Below are 21,136 nucleotides of genomic sequence, written 5' to 3'. Positions count from 1 at the left end.
ACTAGAGCGGATTAATGGTTTATTATGCCCCCCAAAGCCCCCCCCCCCCATACGTTACTTTATCAATGGATAATTGCCATTTCCTCTCCTTTTTTTCAATTTTACTTTTGCTAAATTGTGACTTAAGAAATTATCTTTTTAATAATATTGAATATTTTTCCTTTTTTCTTGCATTTTGTGCTGTGTTAGCCTTTTAAACTACACTGCTCAAAAAAATTAAAGGAACACTTTGAAAACGCATCAGATCTCAATGGGGAAAAATATCATGCTGGATATCTATACTAATATGGACTGGGTATGTGTTATGAACGAAAGGATGCCACATCGTTTGATGGAAATGAAAATGATCAACCTACAGAGGATTGAATTCAAAGACACCCTGGAAATCTAAGTGAAAAAATGATGCAGCAGGCTTGTCAATTTTGCTGAAATTTCATTGCAGCAACTCAAAATGGTACTCAGTAGTTTGTATGGCCCCCACGTGCTTGTATGCATGCCTGACAACGTCGGGGCATGCTCCTAATGAGACGACGGATGGTGTCCTGGGGTATTTCCTCCCAGATCTGGACCAGCGCATCACTGAGCTCCTGGACAGTCTGAGGTGCAACCAGGTGATGTCAGATGGACCGAAACACAATGTCCCAGAGGTGTTCTATTGGATGTAGGTCAGGTGAGCGTGGTGGCCCTTCAATGGTATCATTCCTTCATCCTCCAGGAACTGCCTGCATGCTCTCGCCACATGAGGCCGGGCATTGTTGTGCACCAGGAGGAACCCAGGACCCACTGCACCAGCATAGGGTCTGACAATGGATCCAAGGATTTCATCCCGATACCTAATGGCAGTCAGGGTGCCATTGTCTAGCCTGCAGAGGTCTGTGCGTCCCTCCATGGATATGCCTCCCCAGACCATCACTGACCCACCACCAAACCGGTCATGCTGAACGATGTTACAGGCAGCATAACATTCTCCACGGCTTCTCCAGACCCTTTCCTGTCTGTCACGTGCTCAGGGTGAACCTGCTCCCATTTGTGAAAACCACAGGGCACCAGTGGCGGACCTGCCAATTCTGGTGTTCAACGGGAAATGCCAATCGAGCTCCCTGGTGCTGGGCAGTGAGCACAGGGCCCACTAGAGGATGTCGGGCCCTCAGGCCACCCTCATGAAGTCTGTTTCTGATTGTTTGGTCAGAGACATTCACACCAGTGGCCTGCTGGAGGTCATTTTGTAGGGCTCTGGCAGTGCTCATCATGTTCCTCCTCGCACAAAGGAGCAGATACCGGTCCTGCTGATGGGTTAAGGACCTTCTACGGCCCTGTCCAGCTCTCCTAGAGTAGCTGTCTTTCTTCCTGGAATCTCCTCCATGCTCTTGAGACTGTGCTGGGAGACACAGCAAACCTTCTGGCAATGGCACGTATTGATGAGCCATCCTGAAGGAGCTGGACTGCCTGCGCAACCTCTGTAGGGTCCAGGTATCGCCTCATGCTACCAGTAGTGACACTGACCCTAGCCAAATGCAAAACTGGTGAAAAACAGTCCAAAAAGATGAGTAGGGAAAAAATGTCAGTGGCCTCCACCTGTAAAACCATTCCTGTTTTGGGGGTTGTCTCACTGTTGCCCATCTAGTGCACCTGCTGTTAATTTCATTAACACTAAAGCAGCTGAAACTGATTACCAACCCCCTCTGTTACTTAACTGACCAGATCAATATCCCAGGAGTTTAACTGACTTGATGCTATTCTCTGATTAAAAAGTGTTCCCTTTATTTTTTTGAGCAGTGTCTATATGGTACAGTCCACAGCGCAAAATGCAAGAAAAAAGGGTGGGTGGGGGGCTGCCGTTATCGTTTATAGCCGACTGCGTGCTCGTTATATGCTATATAGTAGCCTATATAGTTTAAAAGGCTAACACAGAGGAACACCTTTTTTTTCACACAAAGTGCCATAGTTTTTATTGTTAAGAACTGCTAAATGTAAAGCAGGTCCGGCCAACGGGAGCAGTGTGTGAAATGGTGTCCTGGAAACTTATTTCACCCGCTGCCCAGCTCGTTTGTATTTATTTACTTATTCGTTATTACTTTATTATATTGTTGCAAGCCTGATGCACCCAAATTATTTTGGAATTCGACCATTTGATAATAAACCAAAACAAATTATGAATCCGGTAATCTTGACTTGTGGCATAGTTATAAGATAAAGCCTATCATTCGACTCATCCCGAGCGAACAGCTTCTATTGTAATGAACCGAGTTAATGACTGTGCTGAATTTAAGGGAACGAGAACAGAAGTTCAGTGTTGCCATGGAAACGAACAATGATGCCCACTAGCGAGTGAAAATATCTGCATCTGGGGAGTTTACTATGTAGGCCTAAATATTTTGTATAGGGGAGACCTGGGATGAAAGTAACACCTGGGGATAGATGTAACAATGAGAGGTCATTTGCTGAAATAAGATTCACACTATTGCATTTTTTAAGGACTCAAAAACAATTGCGAATAAAGGTGGTCCTCTGTGTTAGCCTTTTAAACTATATACTTTTCGACGTCCACACAGGAGGCAATAAACGATGTAAAACAGCCAGAAAAACGTCAGGACCGCACAAGCTAGTGGACGATGCCATCAGTGATTGTGTGCAGAACACGCTTAGCATCTTAGCCAGGGTCCAAAGTTAAAGTCACCATGAAATCAAAATGAAATATTGCAGTGTTTATTATGAAATATTTATTTGATCACATCACTTTTTTTTAAATCATGTGCCCTTGTAATCTTTATTCAAAATAACTTCCCCTCCTTCACTGACATCTCATCTCTTCTCTGATGACGTGTTTACTGGCCTGAGGACGGGAAAATAAACTCCAGCAAACTTCTGTCACTCACATGAGATCAAAGCAGTAGCAAACAACAACAATCCAACAAGCAATTCCCGTTTCACTTGGATATATGTCACAATATGGGGGAAAAAAACGGTCACAACCATTTCATCTCGACTTTTAACACTTGCCAAGAGTTTAATGTCAGTAAAAATCGTCTTCACACAAACTCTTCTCTGCTAGTGCTGTAAATTTGGGTCGCTTGTATCATGCGTTTAAAAAGGCAACATGTTTCATGTTACAAACTAAAGATAAACTCTAAGGTCTTCACCAAAATAAAAGTTTAACATTTGAAAGCAAAGAAATTAAGACATAAATATTAGTGTTATAATTTGACTGATGTTCTGTACATTTAAATACATAATGTGTTATTATTATTATCATTATTATTATTATTAAATGTCTTTATTTTACAGTACAATATAATTATTGCCATAGTAATGTATTTCTTTATTAATTTGCTTAATTGTTATAATTTCAAATTATTATTAATATTATTATTATTATTGATACATGATTTCTGTGTTGCAGATTAAAGATTTTGAAAGAACCACTGAAGCAAATCACATTCTTTCGAGAATTCTTCCATAAAGCATCTCAGTGCAGTTGCTCCTCTTTTGACATGAGACACAATAACAACCCAGAACTGTGTGATTTCCTGCTGGATCTTTACTCACATGTGAAGAACTATGAGACTCAAACAGGCAGGAGTTTCCTTCCAGCATTACAGTCAGTTTTCCAGTTACCTGATGTCTGGATCATAGATCTCTCACAGAGAAAGACCTCCGTCCTCCTGGAAGTGCTGAAACTCCAGACAGAGAAGAAACTAATGCTGAGAAGATGTTCAGAGGAAGAGAGTGAAATGAAGAGTTTCCTTCAGTGTCTGCCCTACATCTCACAGCTGAGGTACCTGAACTTTTTTTGATATTTGATTTAACTCACAGAGACCCAGACATTGATATTCATGTTGTTATTTCTTTTTTCATAATTAAACATGTTTTAGGAAGGCATTGATGAGAATATTTATTTTGATTATGTATATTTTGGATTGGGGCGTAAATTGGAAGAACATTGCTAATGTACAATGTTGATTTTTAATACAGCAAGTGAAGGTTTTGGATTCACAACACAATTCAATGCACACATCTATATGAAAAACTATATTACAATCAGTAAGGACAAATTCAGTCCTTAAAAAGTTTAGAAATTTGTCTATTTAAAGCCAAGATCTATTTTAAAATAAAAAAAAACTTCAATAAAATAAAATCAAGTTGAACAAAATAAAAGTTAAAGAATCTGTCCACAACTATTGAACCAAATGTCTTTCTCCTTTTGTCACTTACATTGAGAAAGTACATTTTTCTCCATTAATTGTTTGGTTTTAGCAGTTTTTTCCCGTTGTCTCTTATAATCAAAATAATATAAATGCTCTTCTCTGAATATAACTGTATATGTAATGTAGTAATTTAATACAAATCATTGAGATATTAAAGGAGTCATAACCTGCAATTTTCACTTTTCCACGAGAATCAATGTATGTTATGATTGCATAATGATTACACTGGCCGGGAAACCGATATTTAAAAGTGAAGCGTTTGTTTACCTCAGGGTTTGTAAAATAGCCCACGTGCACGCGCATTCAAATACGAGATTTTGATTTCTGCCCCGTCTTGACGTCAAGACGGGGCAGGATATACCATATATGGACACCGCAGACCTATGCTGCAGGAAGCCCTGCCCCTCTCCCCCTCATATTCAGTTCAGTCGAGAAAGATGCAGAAACGTAGTGCACACGTGAGTTGCTCTGTTGTTGACTGCCAGAATCAACATGTAAATGTGTTTTCTCTACCAAGAACGGACCTAGCTATCAGCGACCAGTGGATTAAATTAATTTTTAATGACGCGGTTCCTTCAACCCTTCCCACTGGCTTATCGTTAGCCTATAGGTGTCTGTGCTGTGCTAAACATTGTACGCCGGAATCCTTCACAAATTTGGGGCAATATCAGGCGAAGTTGGCATCGAAGCTCGGGAAAAGCGCCATTCCAACAATCAGAGACTTGCCTGCAATTGAAAGACTGTGTTTTTATTGCTCTACTGTGTGTAACAAACAGCAGCTAACTGCTAATGCGGCTATTGTATGCTATTGCGTCTGTCACTAGACAAATAAACGATCAAGACTCGAGGTGAAGTAATTATTTATGTTCCCTGTAAACGATTTTTGACTGCATTGTAATGATTTCTTAATTCAGAATATGATCAAGATTGCGTAGGTGGATGTGTTCGGGGAATTTGCCAGTTAATAGTAACATTTACGAAATGACTCGAAAAAAGATTTGTTCATTTTGATGAACGAGATCGAACAAGAGAGTCAATAGACACTGGTGGCCAGTGTTGCCAGATGTACGATAATTATCGTATTTGTACGATAATTTTGACCTCTGTACGATGTACGATCAATAATGGAAAAAATCCTATAATGTACGATAATTTCAGAACTGTGTGACACTTCAAATGATGGTCGTTGTAATAGGACTTCTCATTGATCCAGCCGTGGATTCTACGTCTACCGGGGGAAGAACGTGTAGAGAGAGGGAGCGAGAGACCTTGCGTGTGTGTGCTAGTGTGCCTCACGAAGCGCATGTAAGGACCCAACCAATCAATTGTAAGTGCGGGCGGGCTTTTATCTATACTCCCGAATCAGAACCGACCAACCCCAACCCCAACACCCCCCCCCCCCCCCCACTATCGTTCAATGAACGCGTTCAGGCACAACACTGGCGGGAGTATTACACTGAAAAAAGTGAAACATCAGTGCAATTCATTCAAAGTATATATTTACATTGGTCCAATGGAAAATTGTGATTTTCAGTTTATACCTTCAGTTTTCACTTTGCCTCAAAGCAAGTGTTACACCCTCTAAAATGATACTTTGGATTAACTTAAAAAAAATGATGTAATTTGTTACAGCTAATTTTTTTAGTTTTTCTCAAATTGTATTTATGATTTAATTAAAACCATAAATTTTGATTAATGTCAAACCTAAATTTTAATTTTTTTCAACTCAACGTTTTACCTTAACCCAAAGTACACAGCAAAAACTCCAGTGTAAAATTAACACTCAAGAGTGATGAAGTTAATGAGATAATTAAGTGATTAATTGAGTGATGATTGAGCATTATTGAAGACACCTGATGTTAACAAGCAGAATCACTGAAGAAGAAAATCTCAAATTGTAAGTTACCGTTATGGTGATGGGTGTTTGCTTTAGTTGGGCTCTAGACCATTATACGTTTACTTTAGATTTTGTTTGGCTGTTGTATCTGAGTTATAACTGAGAGATGAACAAAGAAAAAAAAAGTGATCTGATGGTGTTGGTTATATTATGACAATCATCATTTGAACTTGAGCTCATTAAGATCGTTATTTCTGACATAGATTTATGTTGTTGATTACAGCATAACTGTGATTCGACATAAATATCCAGAATTTTAGATATAATACAAAGGATTTCTCAAACGTTGTTTTGAAAAAAAAAAAAATCTTTCTTTTAGGCACACACAGACGTCAAGATTCAGTCAATGCATCTCAACAATGGTGAGGAGCAGAATATTCAATTAGGAAAAGTAAATTACATAGACAATTCAGATCATAATTTATTCATACAGCAATGCATGATGGGAGCCATTAATGAGTTGTGATTGGTGGCAGCCACTGCAACATGCTTTATTATTGTCACCATTGTTGAGATTCACAGACTGATTATTGATGTCTGTGTTTTAAAATAAATTAATTCAAAAGTCTTTTGATTAGAACAATGTTTATTAAATATTTTGGATTATATGAAAAATTCTGATAATCATATACTGTGGAATCACAGAGCTGCTGAAATTAACAAGTTAAACCAAACTATCTCACTAAGTCTCATTTTTCAGATCACAGCATGATTATGTGAAAACATAACCAACACTATCAGATCACACTTTTCTTTGTTCATTTAACTGTTATAAATCAATAACAGCAGACAAACAAAATCTAAAGTAAACATATAATGGTCTAGAGCCCAACTAAAGCAAACACCCATCTCCATAATGGTAACTTACAATTTGTGATTTTCTCCTTCAGTGATTCTGCTTGTTAACATCAGGTGTCTTCAGTAATGTTCAATCATCACTAAATTAATCACTTAATTATCTCATTAACTTTAACACTCTTGAGTGTTAATTTAACACTGGAGTTTTTGCTGTGCACTTTGGGTAAAGGTAAAACTTAAAATTTTGGTTTGACATAAATCAAAATTTATGGTTTTAACTAAATCATAAATGCAATTTGAGAAAATCTAAAAAAATTAGCTGTAACAAATTACATCAATTTTTTTAAGTTAATCCAAAGTATCATTTTTTTCAGTGTAGCTTCGAGGTAAACATGGGGAATGGCTGCTAACGTTACTGATGTTTATACACTGGCCGGGAAGCCGGTCGCGGCCAGGTCGGGTTCATTCCAAGCGGCAACCTCCCCGTCTCTCTCTTGAAACCAACACGGAAGCAGGATGAGGGGGGTCTGGGGGGGTCCCGGACCCTCCATAAGTCATTAGGGACCCCCCATAAGGATTTATTTTTGGATTTTGGGGGGTCCCCGACAAATATATTTTAACATTAATAATGACTGTGAAAATTATAGGTCTTTAGTGACGTTTTATATTTATAACAGTAATTAATTTATTTCCTAGCGCGAGGCAGCAATAAGGGTAGCTATTAGCCGAGTGAGTTCCTACAGCGTCACAGATTGTTGTTGTGGTGCTCCCGCAGACACGTACTGTAGCTGAACGCGGCAAAACGAAACCTCACAAAGAGTGAAATCCTGAATGAAAATCCTGTAAGTGCTTCGATTATGTTTATATCTCCATAATTGCTTATAGTAAAATAAAGTTGCATTATACCCAGTGTAATGATTAGAAGAGTACGTCAACGTTTCTTGCTGTATGTGTATGAAGCCAAATGATCTGCCAGCTAACACAGCAAACTATGGGAGCTTGTTTCCGCCACAGAGTGAAAAATAAAAAAGGTAATTGCGACTTTTTAATCTCACAATTCTGACTTTTTATCTCAGAATTAACGTTACGTGATATAAAGTCGCAATTGCAGGTTATAAAGTCATGCGTGATATAAAGTCGCAATTGCGTTGTGTGTTATTAAGTCAGAATTGCGTGATATAAAGTCGCAATTGCGTGTTATAAAGTCAGAATTATGAGATACAAACTCGCAATTGCGAGAAATATACTTTTTATCTCACAATTCTGACTTTTTTTTCTCAGAATTGCATGTTTAGGCTATATCTCGCAATTCTGACTTTATAATACGCAATTGGGAGATATAAAGTCAGAATTGCATATAATAAAGTAGCAATTGCGTGTTATAAAGTCAGAATTGTGAGATATAACTTTTCTGAGGTAAAAAAATAAAATAAAATAAAAAGTCTGTCTTTTTTCCCTTAGAATGGATTTTTTCTGAGGTAAAAAAATAAAATAAAAAGTCTGTCTTTTTTCCCTTAGAATGGATTTTATATGAGTTTATATCTCACAATTCTGAGAAAATATATCAGAATTGCGTTATAAAGTCAGAATTGCGAGAAAAGAAGTCAGAATTCTGACTTTATAACATGCAATTGTGACTTTATTTCACGCAATTCTGACTTTATATCTCGCAATTCTGAGAAATAAAGTCAGAATTTCGAGATGTAACTCAACTGTGAGATAAAAAGTTGCAATTATCTTTTAAAATGTTTTATTCTGTGGCAGAAACGAGCTTCCATAGCAGACCTAGCAGCTAGACTACAAAGCTAGCTTAACAACCTACTTGTCCAGTCAGTGATTACGAAAGATAGCCAGTCCAGGACTTAATTCAAGTCTGTGAGTTGATTAAAGTGAATGTGATTTGAGCATGAATGAGTATACATGAGAGCTTGGTAAGCTCTCTAGGAAGCTAATATTATGTTTCTTAATTTAGAATCCTGCATCATGGAGAGAAAAAGAGGAAAAAGAACTTGTAACTTTGTTGCTCCAGAGTTAGAGGTTTACCTGTTAGATTATAGCCACTTCTCCAGACACCACTACAATACTGGGCCTAGCCCAAACCATGAAAAACATCCCAAGACCATTATCCCACCTTCAACATTGGTCCATATAATTTTGCCTACAGTATATAATGTAGCAAGGTAGTCTTCAGAATTTTTAATAATTTAATCATTAAATTTTAGGGGACCCCCCAAGAGTCTTAAGTCATTTCGAACCCTGCACGGAAGTGAGTTAAACTGCAATTCATTGACTAGCCGCTTGAGGCTGTTGTCAAAAGGGAGTCAAATCTGTATGTCTCCATGTTAAAATGGCTAATTTTACAGCAGAAAAAAACGTGTTTACAGCCTGGTGTCTGTATGTGGCTTTGGTCTATACAGCTAAGTTTGCCCTTCATGACAACTGTGAGGGGGGTGAATTTTTTTATAACTCATCCGTTTAGTTGATTAATATTTAAAGTTATGCATAATTAAGGGTGTGGCGTGGCCACTTGAGTGACAGGTGGATTGCCGCTGATGTCAATGCTAGCCGTTTGTCTGCTGTTAGCCGTCACTTCACCTCAGCAAATTTTAGCTGCTGAACTTGCCATCTCTGCAGTGTTTGTGCTTTTTTTCGGGATTATTTCATACAATTTAATACACCCATTACTTCGCCCACGGCTTAGGATTCCGTCGTTGTCGTCGAGTATCGTTCGAGAGAACAACCAGCGCTGTATTTCAGTTGTTTTCCTCTGTGAACATGCACTAATGGATGTCTGACAATTTCGTTGCTTTTTGGGGTTTTCAGATTTAAAAACGTCAATAAAGGCTCGTTCGTTCTGCCCTGCCGGAACAGATAGATTATAATATGTTTATGTACCGTCAGATGAAATCATGCAGGCGTCGGCGCTTTCTCCGTCCATGCAAAAAATGCACATCCTTGAATGAGCGCGGATTTTCTAGCTCATTTACTTGATCTTCATAGGCAGTATATCTATGATTTAACCCATTTGAGAGGCGGCCAAAATCAGAATTTAAAATGTAGGCTACTGAATAAGCTCTCTACGAACTTGACGAGCGATGCCGCTGACGGACCAAAGACTATAAAAAAAAGTGACTGACATGTATGCACAAATCACTGTCACACACACACACACACACACACTCAAGAGTAATATTAACTTAAGTTACTGCATAATACATTTTCAACTAGCAGAATAGTACAGAATCACGACACAGTCTCACTTGTAGCCATGTCTTTTAACTATTATAATATTTCGAAGGGCAAAAATAGGAACTTTTAATTGGCTTTACATTACATCATCAACTGTCACTATAGCGCGAGGCCCTGTGCAGTCGCGACTTGGTACTGTAAGCAGCATAACGTTATAGCATTACCTCCCCAGCCTGAGCTAACCGACAGTGTATGATATGAGCTAACTCGATCACGTCGAGCTAGGTGGTGATTTCAGATAGACAGGCTCCTGAGCTCCACTCACGCCCCGCCTCTTTGCCCATTTTCTGTTATCCGGGAGTGACGCGAGGCCAAGATGGCGACGGCCGGCTCCGCCCACTTTAGGCTTCAAAAACGAGATGGTGCCCATGGTGCTCGATGCAGAGCCAAATGGGAGGAGCTAGAGCTCCAGCTCCTCCCCTCGCTGGAGCTCCAGCTCCACCTTGCTAAATTTAGTGAGCGGGGATTCGCTGCAGCGTCAAATGGGAGGAGCTAGAGCTCTAGCTCACTGTTGCTGGATCTAGTGCGAGTTCAACCGTGATGGAAGGACAAGTTTGTTTTGATGCGCAATATGCTGGCATACATCATATTGTATTTTTCTCTAATATTTGTCGTGATTATGATTAATATTTATCGTTTCTGTGACAAACGCGTAAACACCTAATAAGAACATTGCTCACACTGTGTGTGTGTGTGTGTGTGTGTGTGTGTGTGTGTGTGTGTGTGTGTGTGTGTGTGTGTGTGTGTGTGTGTGTGTTTCTAAAAACGGTTGAAACTTTTTATCTATGTATTATTTTATCTTTATAACGGTTTCGTTGTTTTCCTCACTTTTAAAGCTGCTTTGGACAAAAGCGTCTGCTATTATTATGTAAATTACTAGACTTAAAAGGCAACGTGAAAGCTTAGATAGTGCACCCCTATTTATTTTTTGTCCACCGCATTTACGTGTGTGTTATTTGTGAATTAATCTAAATCATCTGATTTCTGTTGAGTTGTTCAGTGTTATGATACTGTACACAGCCTATTAATACATAATGAAAATGCTTTATTTTTTTTAGACACATTTATTATCATTAGCCTTTTGCCGGTGCTTGATGCTTGAACTGCACCCAGGATTGATTAACGTGCGATATTAGTCATTGCTTAAATGAATGACTAACGTTAAAAATATTTAGTCTATTGTAGATGGCCTACATTTAATGACATAAGGCCTATTTAAGTAGCCTAGTATCCAGCTCTTTACATTAGATAGACGAGTTAGCATTTTAATAACCTAATACCAAAATAAAGTTTAAATTAAGATGCTATAACCATAGACTATGCTATTTCTATTAGGCCTTATTTCACAAAGGACTGTTTATAAGGTGATAATCCGTTATACATGTAATAGGCTGAAGATTTTTGTATCTTCTGTTATAAAGACGAAGATTGACATTTCGTTAAAGGGGGGGTGAATTGCTGTTTCATGCATACTGAGTTTTTTACACTGTTAAAGAGTTGGATTCCCATGCTAAACATGGACAAAGTTTCAAAAGTTAAGTTGTACGTTTGAAGGAGTATTTTTGTTCCAAAAATACTCCTTCCGGTTTGTCACAAGTTTCGGAAAGTTTTTTTCGAGTATGGCTCTGTCTTACGTAAGATAGAGCGGAATTTCCTTATATGGGTCCTAAGGGCACTTCTCCGCGGCCGCGCGCGCACTCGCAGACCAGAGAGAGAAGAGAGCGAAAGCAGTACGTTACCTCAAAGCGCTATGCTCGGCTTTAGGGAAGTCAATGTCACCAAAGAAGTGGGTTTTTGGTTGGCAGGGCAAGACAACCCTGCACAGATTCCCAAAGAACCCAGCGTTAAGGGAATAGTGGATGGAGTTTGTTTTTTCGAAGCATCAACGGAGGTTGTGCACGACTCTTTGTTCCCTGCATTTCGACGATGATTGTTTTATAAACAAAGCCCAGATCGTCTAATGCTTAAGGATCGAGCAGTCACGGTGAGTAAACTACTTCAAATGTCTCTCTGTGTTGTTGTTAGATCAGTTAGCACAGCTATAGCACACCGCCCACACGGCCCGCCCCCAGCCGCTCGGTTTTTTCCGGAAAGACTCGGTACAGCCAATCTTTAACTTATAAATATAATAAAACTAAAGACGTTTTGGAGATATGAAGGATGCAATACTACTCTATAGGTACTCAAGATTAACAGGAGATTGAGTGAAAATGAGCATTTCACCCCCCCTTTAAATATATTTTATATAGTCCTATAATGTTTTTTATATAATATATTAAAATGTATATTTGTTAATAGGCTATCTTCATTGCCTAGATATAATTAAACAAAAACACATCTAACAGAACATAACCTGAGTTGTTAATTTTTTACAATATGTTCTTATTTATTTTTTATTTATTTATTTTTTCATTAAAGGGGGGGTGAAATGCTCATTTTCACTCAATCTCCTGTTAATCTTGAGTACCTATAGAGTAGTATTGCATCCTTCATATCTCCAAAACGTCTTTAGTTTTATTATATTTATAAGTTAAAGATTGGCTGTACCGAGTCTTTCCGGGAAAAAACGAGCGGCTGGGGGCGGGCCGTGTGGGCGGTGTGCTATAGCTGTGCTAACTGATCTAACAACAACACAGAGAGACATTTGAAGTAGTTTACTCACCGTGACTGCTCGATCCTTAAGCATTAGACGATCTGGGCTTTGTTTATAAAACAATCATCGTCGAAATGCAGGGAACAAAGAGTCGTGCACAACCTCCGTTGATGCTTCGAAAAAACAAACTCCATCCACTATTCCCTTAACGCTGGGTTCTTTGGGAATCTGTGCAGGGTTGTCTTGCCCTGCCAACCAAAAACCCACTTCTTTGGTGACATTGACTTCCCTAAAGCCGAGCATAGCGCTTTGAGGTAACGTACTGCTTTCGCTCTCTTCTCTCTCTGGTCTGCGAGTGCGCGCGCGGCCGCGGAGAAGTGCCCTTAGGACCCATATAAGGAAATTCCGCTCTATCTTACGTAAGACAGAGCCATACTCGAAAAAAACTTTCCGAAACTTGTGACAAACCGGAAGGAGTATTTTTGGAACAAAAATACTCCTTCAAACGTACAACTTAACTTTTGAAACTTTGTCCATGTTTAGCATGGGAATCCAACTCTTTAACAGTGTAAAAAACTCAGTATGCATGAAACAGCAATTCACCCCCCCTTTAAAAATAGGGCCTCACTGATTAATTTTGCCTGGGGTTTATTTATATGTGGAAATAAATCTGATATTGGATGTGCATTTTGGACCTGCTGTGTGCGGACAGATCGTACATTCTGGCAATGATCGTAGGCTACGTCATTAACGTGATAGGCCGTTTCTTTAAGCTTTTTCCTTCTCCATATCTTCCCAAGAAACTGTGGCATATCGCTAAAATGTAAACGCATATCAAGCTGATCTTTTCTCTCTCTTTTGCTATTTATCTTGGCCTCACTGTAGAAGTAACCATGGCAACTGATAGAGTTACCACCTAAAATGGCGGCGCCTTCCCGGAATGCAACGCTGCGGGAAAAGATCGTGACGTAACTCTTTGATAGCGAGAAAGTTAACCTGCGCATGCGCGGCCCCTCCCACTAAATCCAGCGAGGGGAGGAGCTGGAGCTCCAGCGAGGGGAGGAGCTGGAGCTCTAGCTCCTCCCATTTGGCTCTGCATCGAGTACCACTTGTCAAAAACGGTCTTCAGAAACCTACGGGTGACGTCACGGATACTACGTCCATATATTTTTACAGTCTATGGTTCATTCACAACTTGCGCCATGATGTCATTTTGGAATGATATGCTAAAGCGTTACCTGCGGTGTCAACCCCCCTCCTTCCTGCAACCAATCAACGCGCCCCTCATTTGCATTATTAAAATGACCGGCGTCCACGACAGCCAAAATATCGCATCAGATCTCGCGATACAATAATGCCTTCAGAAATAAGGGTCTGAGGAGCTCTGTTTATTTTTTTCCACTTTTCTTTTTTAGAAGGGCCTGAAAGACTATAATACAGCAGTAGGTATCCAAGGTAATACTAGGTTATGACTCCTTTAACGACTTTACAAAGCATAGAAAATAGATGAACATGATTTGGAGTAGTTTATAATTGATAAATTGAATAGAGTCCATTGTTTTGCTGAGCTTAGAAAAATAGTCTCAAATGTAAGTTGATCATTTCAGGGCACATAATGTTGTTCAATAATTAAACACTTTAAGAATTAAGTTAAAAAAAGAAAGATGGTAAATACTTTTTCAAATATATTTGGTGAAAAATGGATTCATTATAAAGTTCATTGCTAGAACTGTCTGATCCTGCAGATTTGCCTTAAACAACATTAGGAGGATCAGGCCCTTCCTATCAGAGCATGATACACAACTCTTTGTCCAAGCGCTTGTTCTGTCCAGACTGGACTATTGTAATGCTCTCTTCCAGCTCGCACTGTCAAACCTCTGCAGCTGATCCAGATGCTGCAGCTAGAGAGGTCTTTATTAAATCTCATCAAATTCAAGGCACTGACATTTGCCTACAGAACAACTACTGGCCCTTTTTCTCCCTTTTACCTTAACTCATTACTCCAGACTTACGTGCCATCCAGAAACTTGCGTTCTGCAAGTGAACGTCGACTCGTGGTGCATCTCAGAGACGCACAAAATCACTTTCACTGACCTTTTCCTTAACTGTTCCCTGCTGGAATGTCGTGCTGAACTCAACCCGTGCTGCCGAGTCCGTAGCCATTTTCAAGAAACGAATGAAGACATATCTTTTTCTGCAACACTTGATTTTTTAATACTAACTCTTTCTTTTCTATTCTCTTCTACTCTATATCTATTTAAAAAAAAATTTTTAAATTACACATACTGTGTCAGACAAAACTGGAAATCATCACAGCACTTACACATTGTTGTCCTATTGTTAGTTTCACTGCTTCTATTGCTCTCCTCGTTTGTAAGTTGCTTTGGATAAAAGCGTCTGCTAAATGACTAAATGTAATGTAAAGTGTTAATTACTCTGTCAGTATTTAATGACTTGTTTGATGTGCTTTTTTTCAAGTGTTTAAAACAATGTGAGCTGAAAACAGGAAACAAACAAAACATTAATTTGTATTATTACATGGCTTGGCTGAATTCCAATGTAGAATGCGGTCTGTTATTTCTTGATAACAGACCGCTGCGAAGTATAACAGACCGTTGCCATGCAAAACAGCGCGTTGCTATGGACGCGGAACGGACTATTTTCTTTAGCGGAAGCAATACAGTCGTTTTTAAATCAATAAACTCCTTTTAAATAAATAATTTGTGTCAATTTATTTATTTATTTTGTAGGTAGCCATGTAATAAGCGGGATAATGTATAGTGAGCCGGTTGTTATAGTGAATAACAACCCCTTCAGGCTGATTCAAGATCCCTCCGCTTCGCGTCGGGATCCCGTTCAGCCTGTCGGGGTTGTTATTCACTATAACAACCGGCTCACTATACATTATCCCTTACTTATTTAGTCACGTCATAGCTATACGTTCTGTGATATCTCTATTTATTCACATTTCTCATTTCCATTTTTTTTACAGATTCTCTAATCTGAATGAAAGTGTTCAAAACCGATTTCTTCTGAGACTCTTCAGTAAAGCAGAGACTGAGACAAAGACAGGAGAGCAGAAGCTGAAACTGTTATCATCAGTCTGCACCTACAAATCTTCTTCTTATCAAGAGACTGACAGAATTAAACAGAGTGATTTCCTGCTGGATCTTTACTCACATGTGAAGAACTATGAGACTCAAACAGGCAGGAGTTTCCTTCCAGCATTACAGTCAGTTTTCCAGTCACCTGATGTCTGGATCATAGATCTCTCACAGAGAAAGACCTCCGTCCTCCTGGAAGTGCTGAAACTCCAGACAGAGAAGAAACCAGTAGATCTGAGAGGATGTTCAGAGGAAGAGAGTGAAATGATGAGTTTCCTTCAGTGTCTGCCCTACATCTCACAGCTGAGGTATTGTACAGCCTTTTGCTCAACATGTTTAAAAGCTGGAGTAGGTCTTTGTGTATTAAATGGATCATTAAAAAAAATTATGGTTTTGTGTTTACATTTGTATGCAGAAATGTGTAAAATTGTCATTCTAAGGGTCACAGAGAAGCTGGAAAATATTCAGGAAAATGAAACTGACTGGTTCTAGAAACCTCAACTAATGTTATACTGTATATGGACCTTGGGAAAAAGTGTAATAAATGTCACTAGATTTTGTCCTCTTTTATAAAGGTTTCTGTTATGTTTCTTCTTATCAGAATACTTGTTTTGTGCACTATATAGTTGATTTATAAATGCTGTATGTTGTGATTAAATTAATGAAATTTTTGATTCTCTGTATTTTATCAGGTTTAGGTTCTATAATGATGAAGAAATGAAGATGAAGTCTGCAGTGAAATTCCTGCTGAATCTCAGTGTTGCTGCTGTAGAAAATGTCACAGTTACAGGAACAAGATTCTCTACTCTGCTGTCGTCTGTGTGCAGTTACAAAACCTTCCCTTTTTTTGATCAAGGTCCTGATGATCAGTGTGATTTCCTGCTGGATCTTTGCTCACATGTGAAGAACTATGAGACTCAAACAGGCAGGAGTTTCCTTCCAGCATTACAGTCAGTTTTCCAGTCACCTGATGTCTGGATCATAGATCTCTCACAGAGAAAGACCTCCGTCCTCCTGGAAGTGCTGAAACTCCAGACAGAGAAGAAACCAGTAAAGCTGAGAGGATGTTCAGAGGAAGAGAGTGACATGATGAGTTTCCTTCAGTGTCTGCCCTACATCTCACAGCTGAGGTAAGATATTGAACAGCCTTTTGCTCAACATGTTTAAAAAATCTGGAGTTGGTCTTTGTGTATTAAATGGAACATTATTTTTATTAATTGTTTTGTATTTACCTTTAGATGCAGAAATGTGTAAAATTGATTGAATAAAAACTGTTATTCTAAGGGTCACAGAGAAGCTGGAAAATAGTCAGGAAAATTAAACTGACTGGTTCTAAAACCTCAACTTAACATTTGTAGCAAATTAGCTCAAAAAGTAAATATCACAAACAGTGAATCTTTGAGAGCCAGCAAAGAATCAAATCACCTTAAGGCAGGGGCAAACAATCTTAAACGCATCTAAATATCGATAGAAATAATACTTTAATTGATTCTTTGGTGTGTGTGTGTGTGTGTGTGCGTGCGTGCGTGCGTGTGTGTGTAGATCCCCGATGCGTGGTTCGTGAGCTTGAAGTGTTCTTTGGGTTCTTTCGGAGGGCGCGTCGTTCACGGGAAGTTTAAAAGCTTAACTTAAATGCAAAGTTGCCGAAAATCAAGATGATGTCGCATCCGAGGACAGGAAAAAGTGCGGACAGGGAAGAAGGAATGAGTAAAAATAGGATTATACAATTTATTGTAACACACTAAGTAAGGGATAATGTATAGTGAGCCGGTTGTTATAGTGAATAACAACCCCGACAGGCTGAACGGGATCCCGACGCGAAGCGGAGGGATCTTGAATCAGCCTGAAGGGGTTGTTATTCACTATAACAACCGGCTCACTATACATTATCCCGCTTATTACATGGCTACCTACAAAATAAATAAATAATTTGACACAAATTATTTATTCAAAAAGGAGTTTATTGATTTAAAAACGATTATATTGCTTCCGCTAAAAGAAAATAGTCCGTTCCGTCTCTGGTAGACTCCTGTGTCCATAGCAACGTAAACTCAGCCTACTTATTTATTAACATTAAACTGAACATTCCCGTTGATTGTGAAGTGAGACAAGGTGAATGGGACTTCTTTCGGAATATTAATGTTGACGTTTCTGTCCTCATCCATCTTGTTTCCTTCTCCAGGCGCTGTAGTTGACACACATGAAAACACAATGTTACAATTTAACGGCCGAAGTTGCTGTGTAGCCAGGCCCGGCTGCAGAATGAAATGACTGAGGGGGCATGTGAAATTTTTAAGGGGGCTTAACTTTATACCATCAATGAACAATACACACTGATAACTTACTTGCTTAGTAAAAAAAAGATAAGCCAGCGTCATTTATTATGCATATATTAACCCTTTCACGCTTGATTTTAAAGGTCCCGTTCTGCGTGATCCCATGTTTCAAACTTTAGTTAGTGTGTAATGTTGCTGTTAGAGCATAAATAATATCTGTAATTATAAAGCTCAAAGTTCAATGCCAAGCGAGATATTTTATTTAACAGAAGTTGACTACAAAAAACGGCTCGATTGGACTACATCCCTCTACTTCCTTCTTTAATGATGTCACTAGAACCGTTTCTTGACTAACCTCCGCCCACAGGAATGCTCCCTCAACTCTACTGGCTACTTGCGCACTTCTTATAACTTAGCCTACTGTGTTTACTCAGCTCTTACGGTGATTTTCTGAAGTAAAACTGACGCTTCATCTTTTGTGTGATGTACAATAAACTTTATTATACTCATCAGTACATGTTTGATCATCATTCAGACAGCAGACTTGTAGGCTATTAATAAATAATGGATACCTACAACAAGCAGATGACAAATACGTTATAATAACCGTAATTAAACTACTAAACCATACCTGTTTCATCTCTATACAGCACTCTGACTCTGTAGGCATTATTGTCCGACTCGAAATGAACGCCGTTACTGAGAGTTTCTGATATAATCATCATTCCGTGAGATGAATTTTTCCTGACAGACTGAGCGCGAGCTCATGAAGCTCCGCCCCCTGTGTCGTCCAGCAGCAGCTCATTTGCATTTAAAGGGCACACACTGAAACAGCTCGTTTTTCTGAGCCCCAAAAAATGTCAATTTAAACATGCTGTAAAAAATGATCTGTTGGGTATTTTGAGCTCAAACTTCACATACACACTCTGGGGACATCAGAGACTTATTTTACATCTTGTGAAAAGGGGCATATAACGGGACCTTTAATATTCTAACTGACTCCCCATAGTGAGATTTTTCAAGGCGACTGTTATTTTAGAATTTAGAACGTTCCCCCTTAATGTTTCCATGGCAAAGCGTCATATTTGTCACGTGACACACCGCGGATGTATCGCTTTTATTTCCTTTTCCCTTTTTTATTCAAAATATTCACAAACTTGCTTACCATGTCATCAACTATCTGATATTCCGATTCTCAAAAATGTGTTTGGTCATTTAAAAACCTTAATAAATAATCTTGATCTTGATCTATAACGTGAGATGGCTGTTTCTTTGCGGCGCAGTTCAGAGAATCCTGTGAGTCATCAACTTTTCCCGAAATACATGCAAGAAAGTGGAATAGAAGAATAGAGTAAACTACTTTATAGTTACTTCCACTGTGTTTGTCTGATATGAATAACACACGTCGGCAAATTATATTTGAATAGATTGTTATTGCTGCTTCCACAGACATCAGTGTGTATTTTACAAACTCCAAATGTATTGTTTTACTAGTGCTTAATGTGTATTTAAATGTCTGAAACCTAAAATAAACATTGTGAGGTTGAAAACACTGCATTGTTGTGATATATGACAGCGCTGAGCGCGTCCGACTCTGGCTCAGCGCCAAACAACGCGCGAAAGCACAGTTTGAATCTGGCAGTTATGTCGTCACTGAACATTCTAAATCCCATATGTGGGACCGTACTCTCAGGGGCACTGAAATAAAACATCCCATATATGGGACTGTACCGCTCAAAAGGTTAAACATTTCATTTGTAACCATGAATACAAAAATGAAACTGAGGGGGCACAAATCAGATCTGAGGGGGCAATGCCCCCTTTTGCCCCCTCGTGGCGCCGGGCCTGTGTGTAGCGATCATAAACTGCATAAAATATGTAGCGATAGGCTCTCACCAGATATGCTGCCGTTGCCTGGATTGGAAGACAGGATCTTGCTCCACTTTTCCCTATCTGTAGTGGTGGGAGCCCAGTAGCTCTTCAGGCTGCCCTCACATCTGTGCCCAGTCACAGACATTATCTCCCTACTCTCAAGACCAGCCTGAGAGAGCAGCTGGACAGCTGTGCTCCTCAAGCTGTGATTTGTATATCTCCTTGAAAGCCCGGCTGCCTGGCTGATTTGTGGTAACATTTGTCCAAGGAAATTGTGTCCCATGGGCTCACGAGAGTACCACACTGCTTGACTGTTCAGTAGCTGTTGGTCTTTTTTTAGCGGGTGAAGGTAGAAAGCACTCGCGTCAGGAGGGCAAAGGGATACATACTTTTTAAAACTAGCTACTGGGCAGTTGGGATTGCCAGGCTCAGCGAAGATGCACCCCCTGTAATTTTCTTTACATGGATCTTTGACATCCTTGTGGTTCTTGGTCTCAGCGTTGTGAGTGAAATGTACTCTATGCCATTCTCATCGCGTTTTAAAATAAAAGAGTCACTTTTCAAGTCTCGATTGCCCTCTCTGCCTCGTCTGGCTAGATGCAGCTGGACGTCGAACCACACTTTTCGGACCAGTCCGCTCGCTGTGTTGGGAGACAGCAACTCTGAACACCTGAGGAGCCCCAAATCTGTGGCTGTGATGGGGGGGTGGTGCTGGCTTACGTCTTTCCCGTTTTTGCGGAGGTTTTTGATGACCGACTTAAATACCCCGTTACTGGATTTAAATGTGGCGCTATTCATTATATCAAACCTTGTCGTGTAGTGGCGACATATCCCACACCTAATCGCAATGTAACTTGACATTGGGTATGTTTTTCCGTTAGCGTTCCTAACGGATGCATAAAATGATCGCAGCATCTGATTCAGATTTTCTTCCCCGTAACTATCAAAGTCTGCTGACATATTCTTTTGGACTAACCAGTCTTTAAACACTGCCAGAGCCCATTCCGTACTCCGTTTAGTGTTTACTTCGTGCCTGTCTTCTTCAATTTTGTCGATTTCTCTGTCATCCAGCTCTTTGTGTCTTTTACCCTCTCTTGTATCTTTTGCTTTGTTTTTTGGTTCTCTTTTCCGTTTCTTTACTG

General features: G+C 39.4%; 1 protein-coding gene across 1 annotated transcript in view; it reads left to right on the top strand.

Moving 5' to 3' along the window:
- The window catches only part of LOC307171490 (nucleotide-binding oligomerization domain-containing protein 1-like), a gene marked incomplete at its 3' end in the record, with an annotated part of 28,113 nt that extends 7,893 nt beyond the window's left edge, over positions 1-20,220 (top strand). The window contains exons 4-7 of the mRNA XM_079893145.1: positions 3,401-3,775; positions 15,735-16,154; positions 16,539-16,976; positions 20,082-20,220. Coding sequence (XP_079749271.1) covers positions 3,401-3,775; positions 15,735-16,154; positions 16,539-16,976; positions 20,082-20,220 — 1,372 coding nt within the window. The remainder of the gene's footprint in view (positions 1-3,400; positions 3,776-15,734; positions 16,155-16,538; positions 16,977-20,081) is intronic.
- Between the last annotated feature and the right edge of the window lie 916 nt (positions 20,221-21,136).

The sequence above is a fragment of the Squalius cephalus genome (genome assembly GCF_949319135.1).
Source record: "Squalius cephalus genome assembly, chromosome: 1".
NCBI lineage: Eukaryota > Metazoa > Chordata > Actinopteri > Cypriniformes > Leuciscidae > Squalius > Squalius cephalus.
This window is presented reverse-complemented; position numbering and strand designations above follow the sequence as displayed.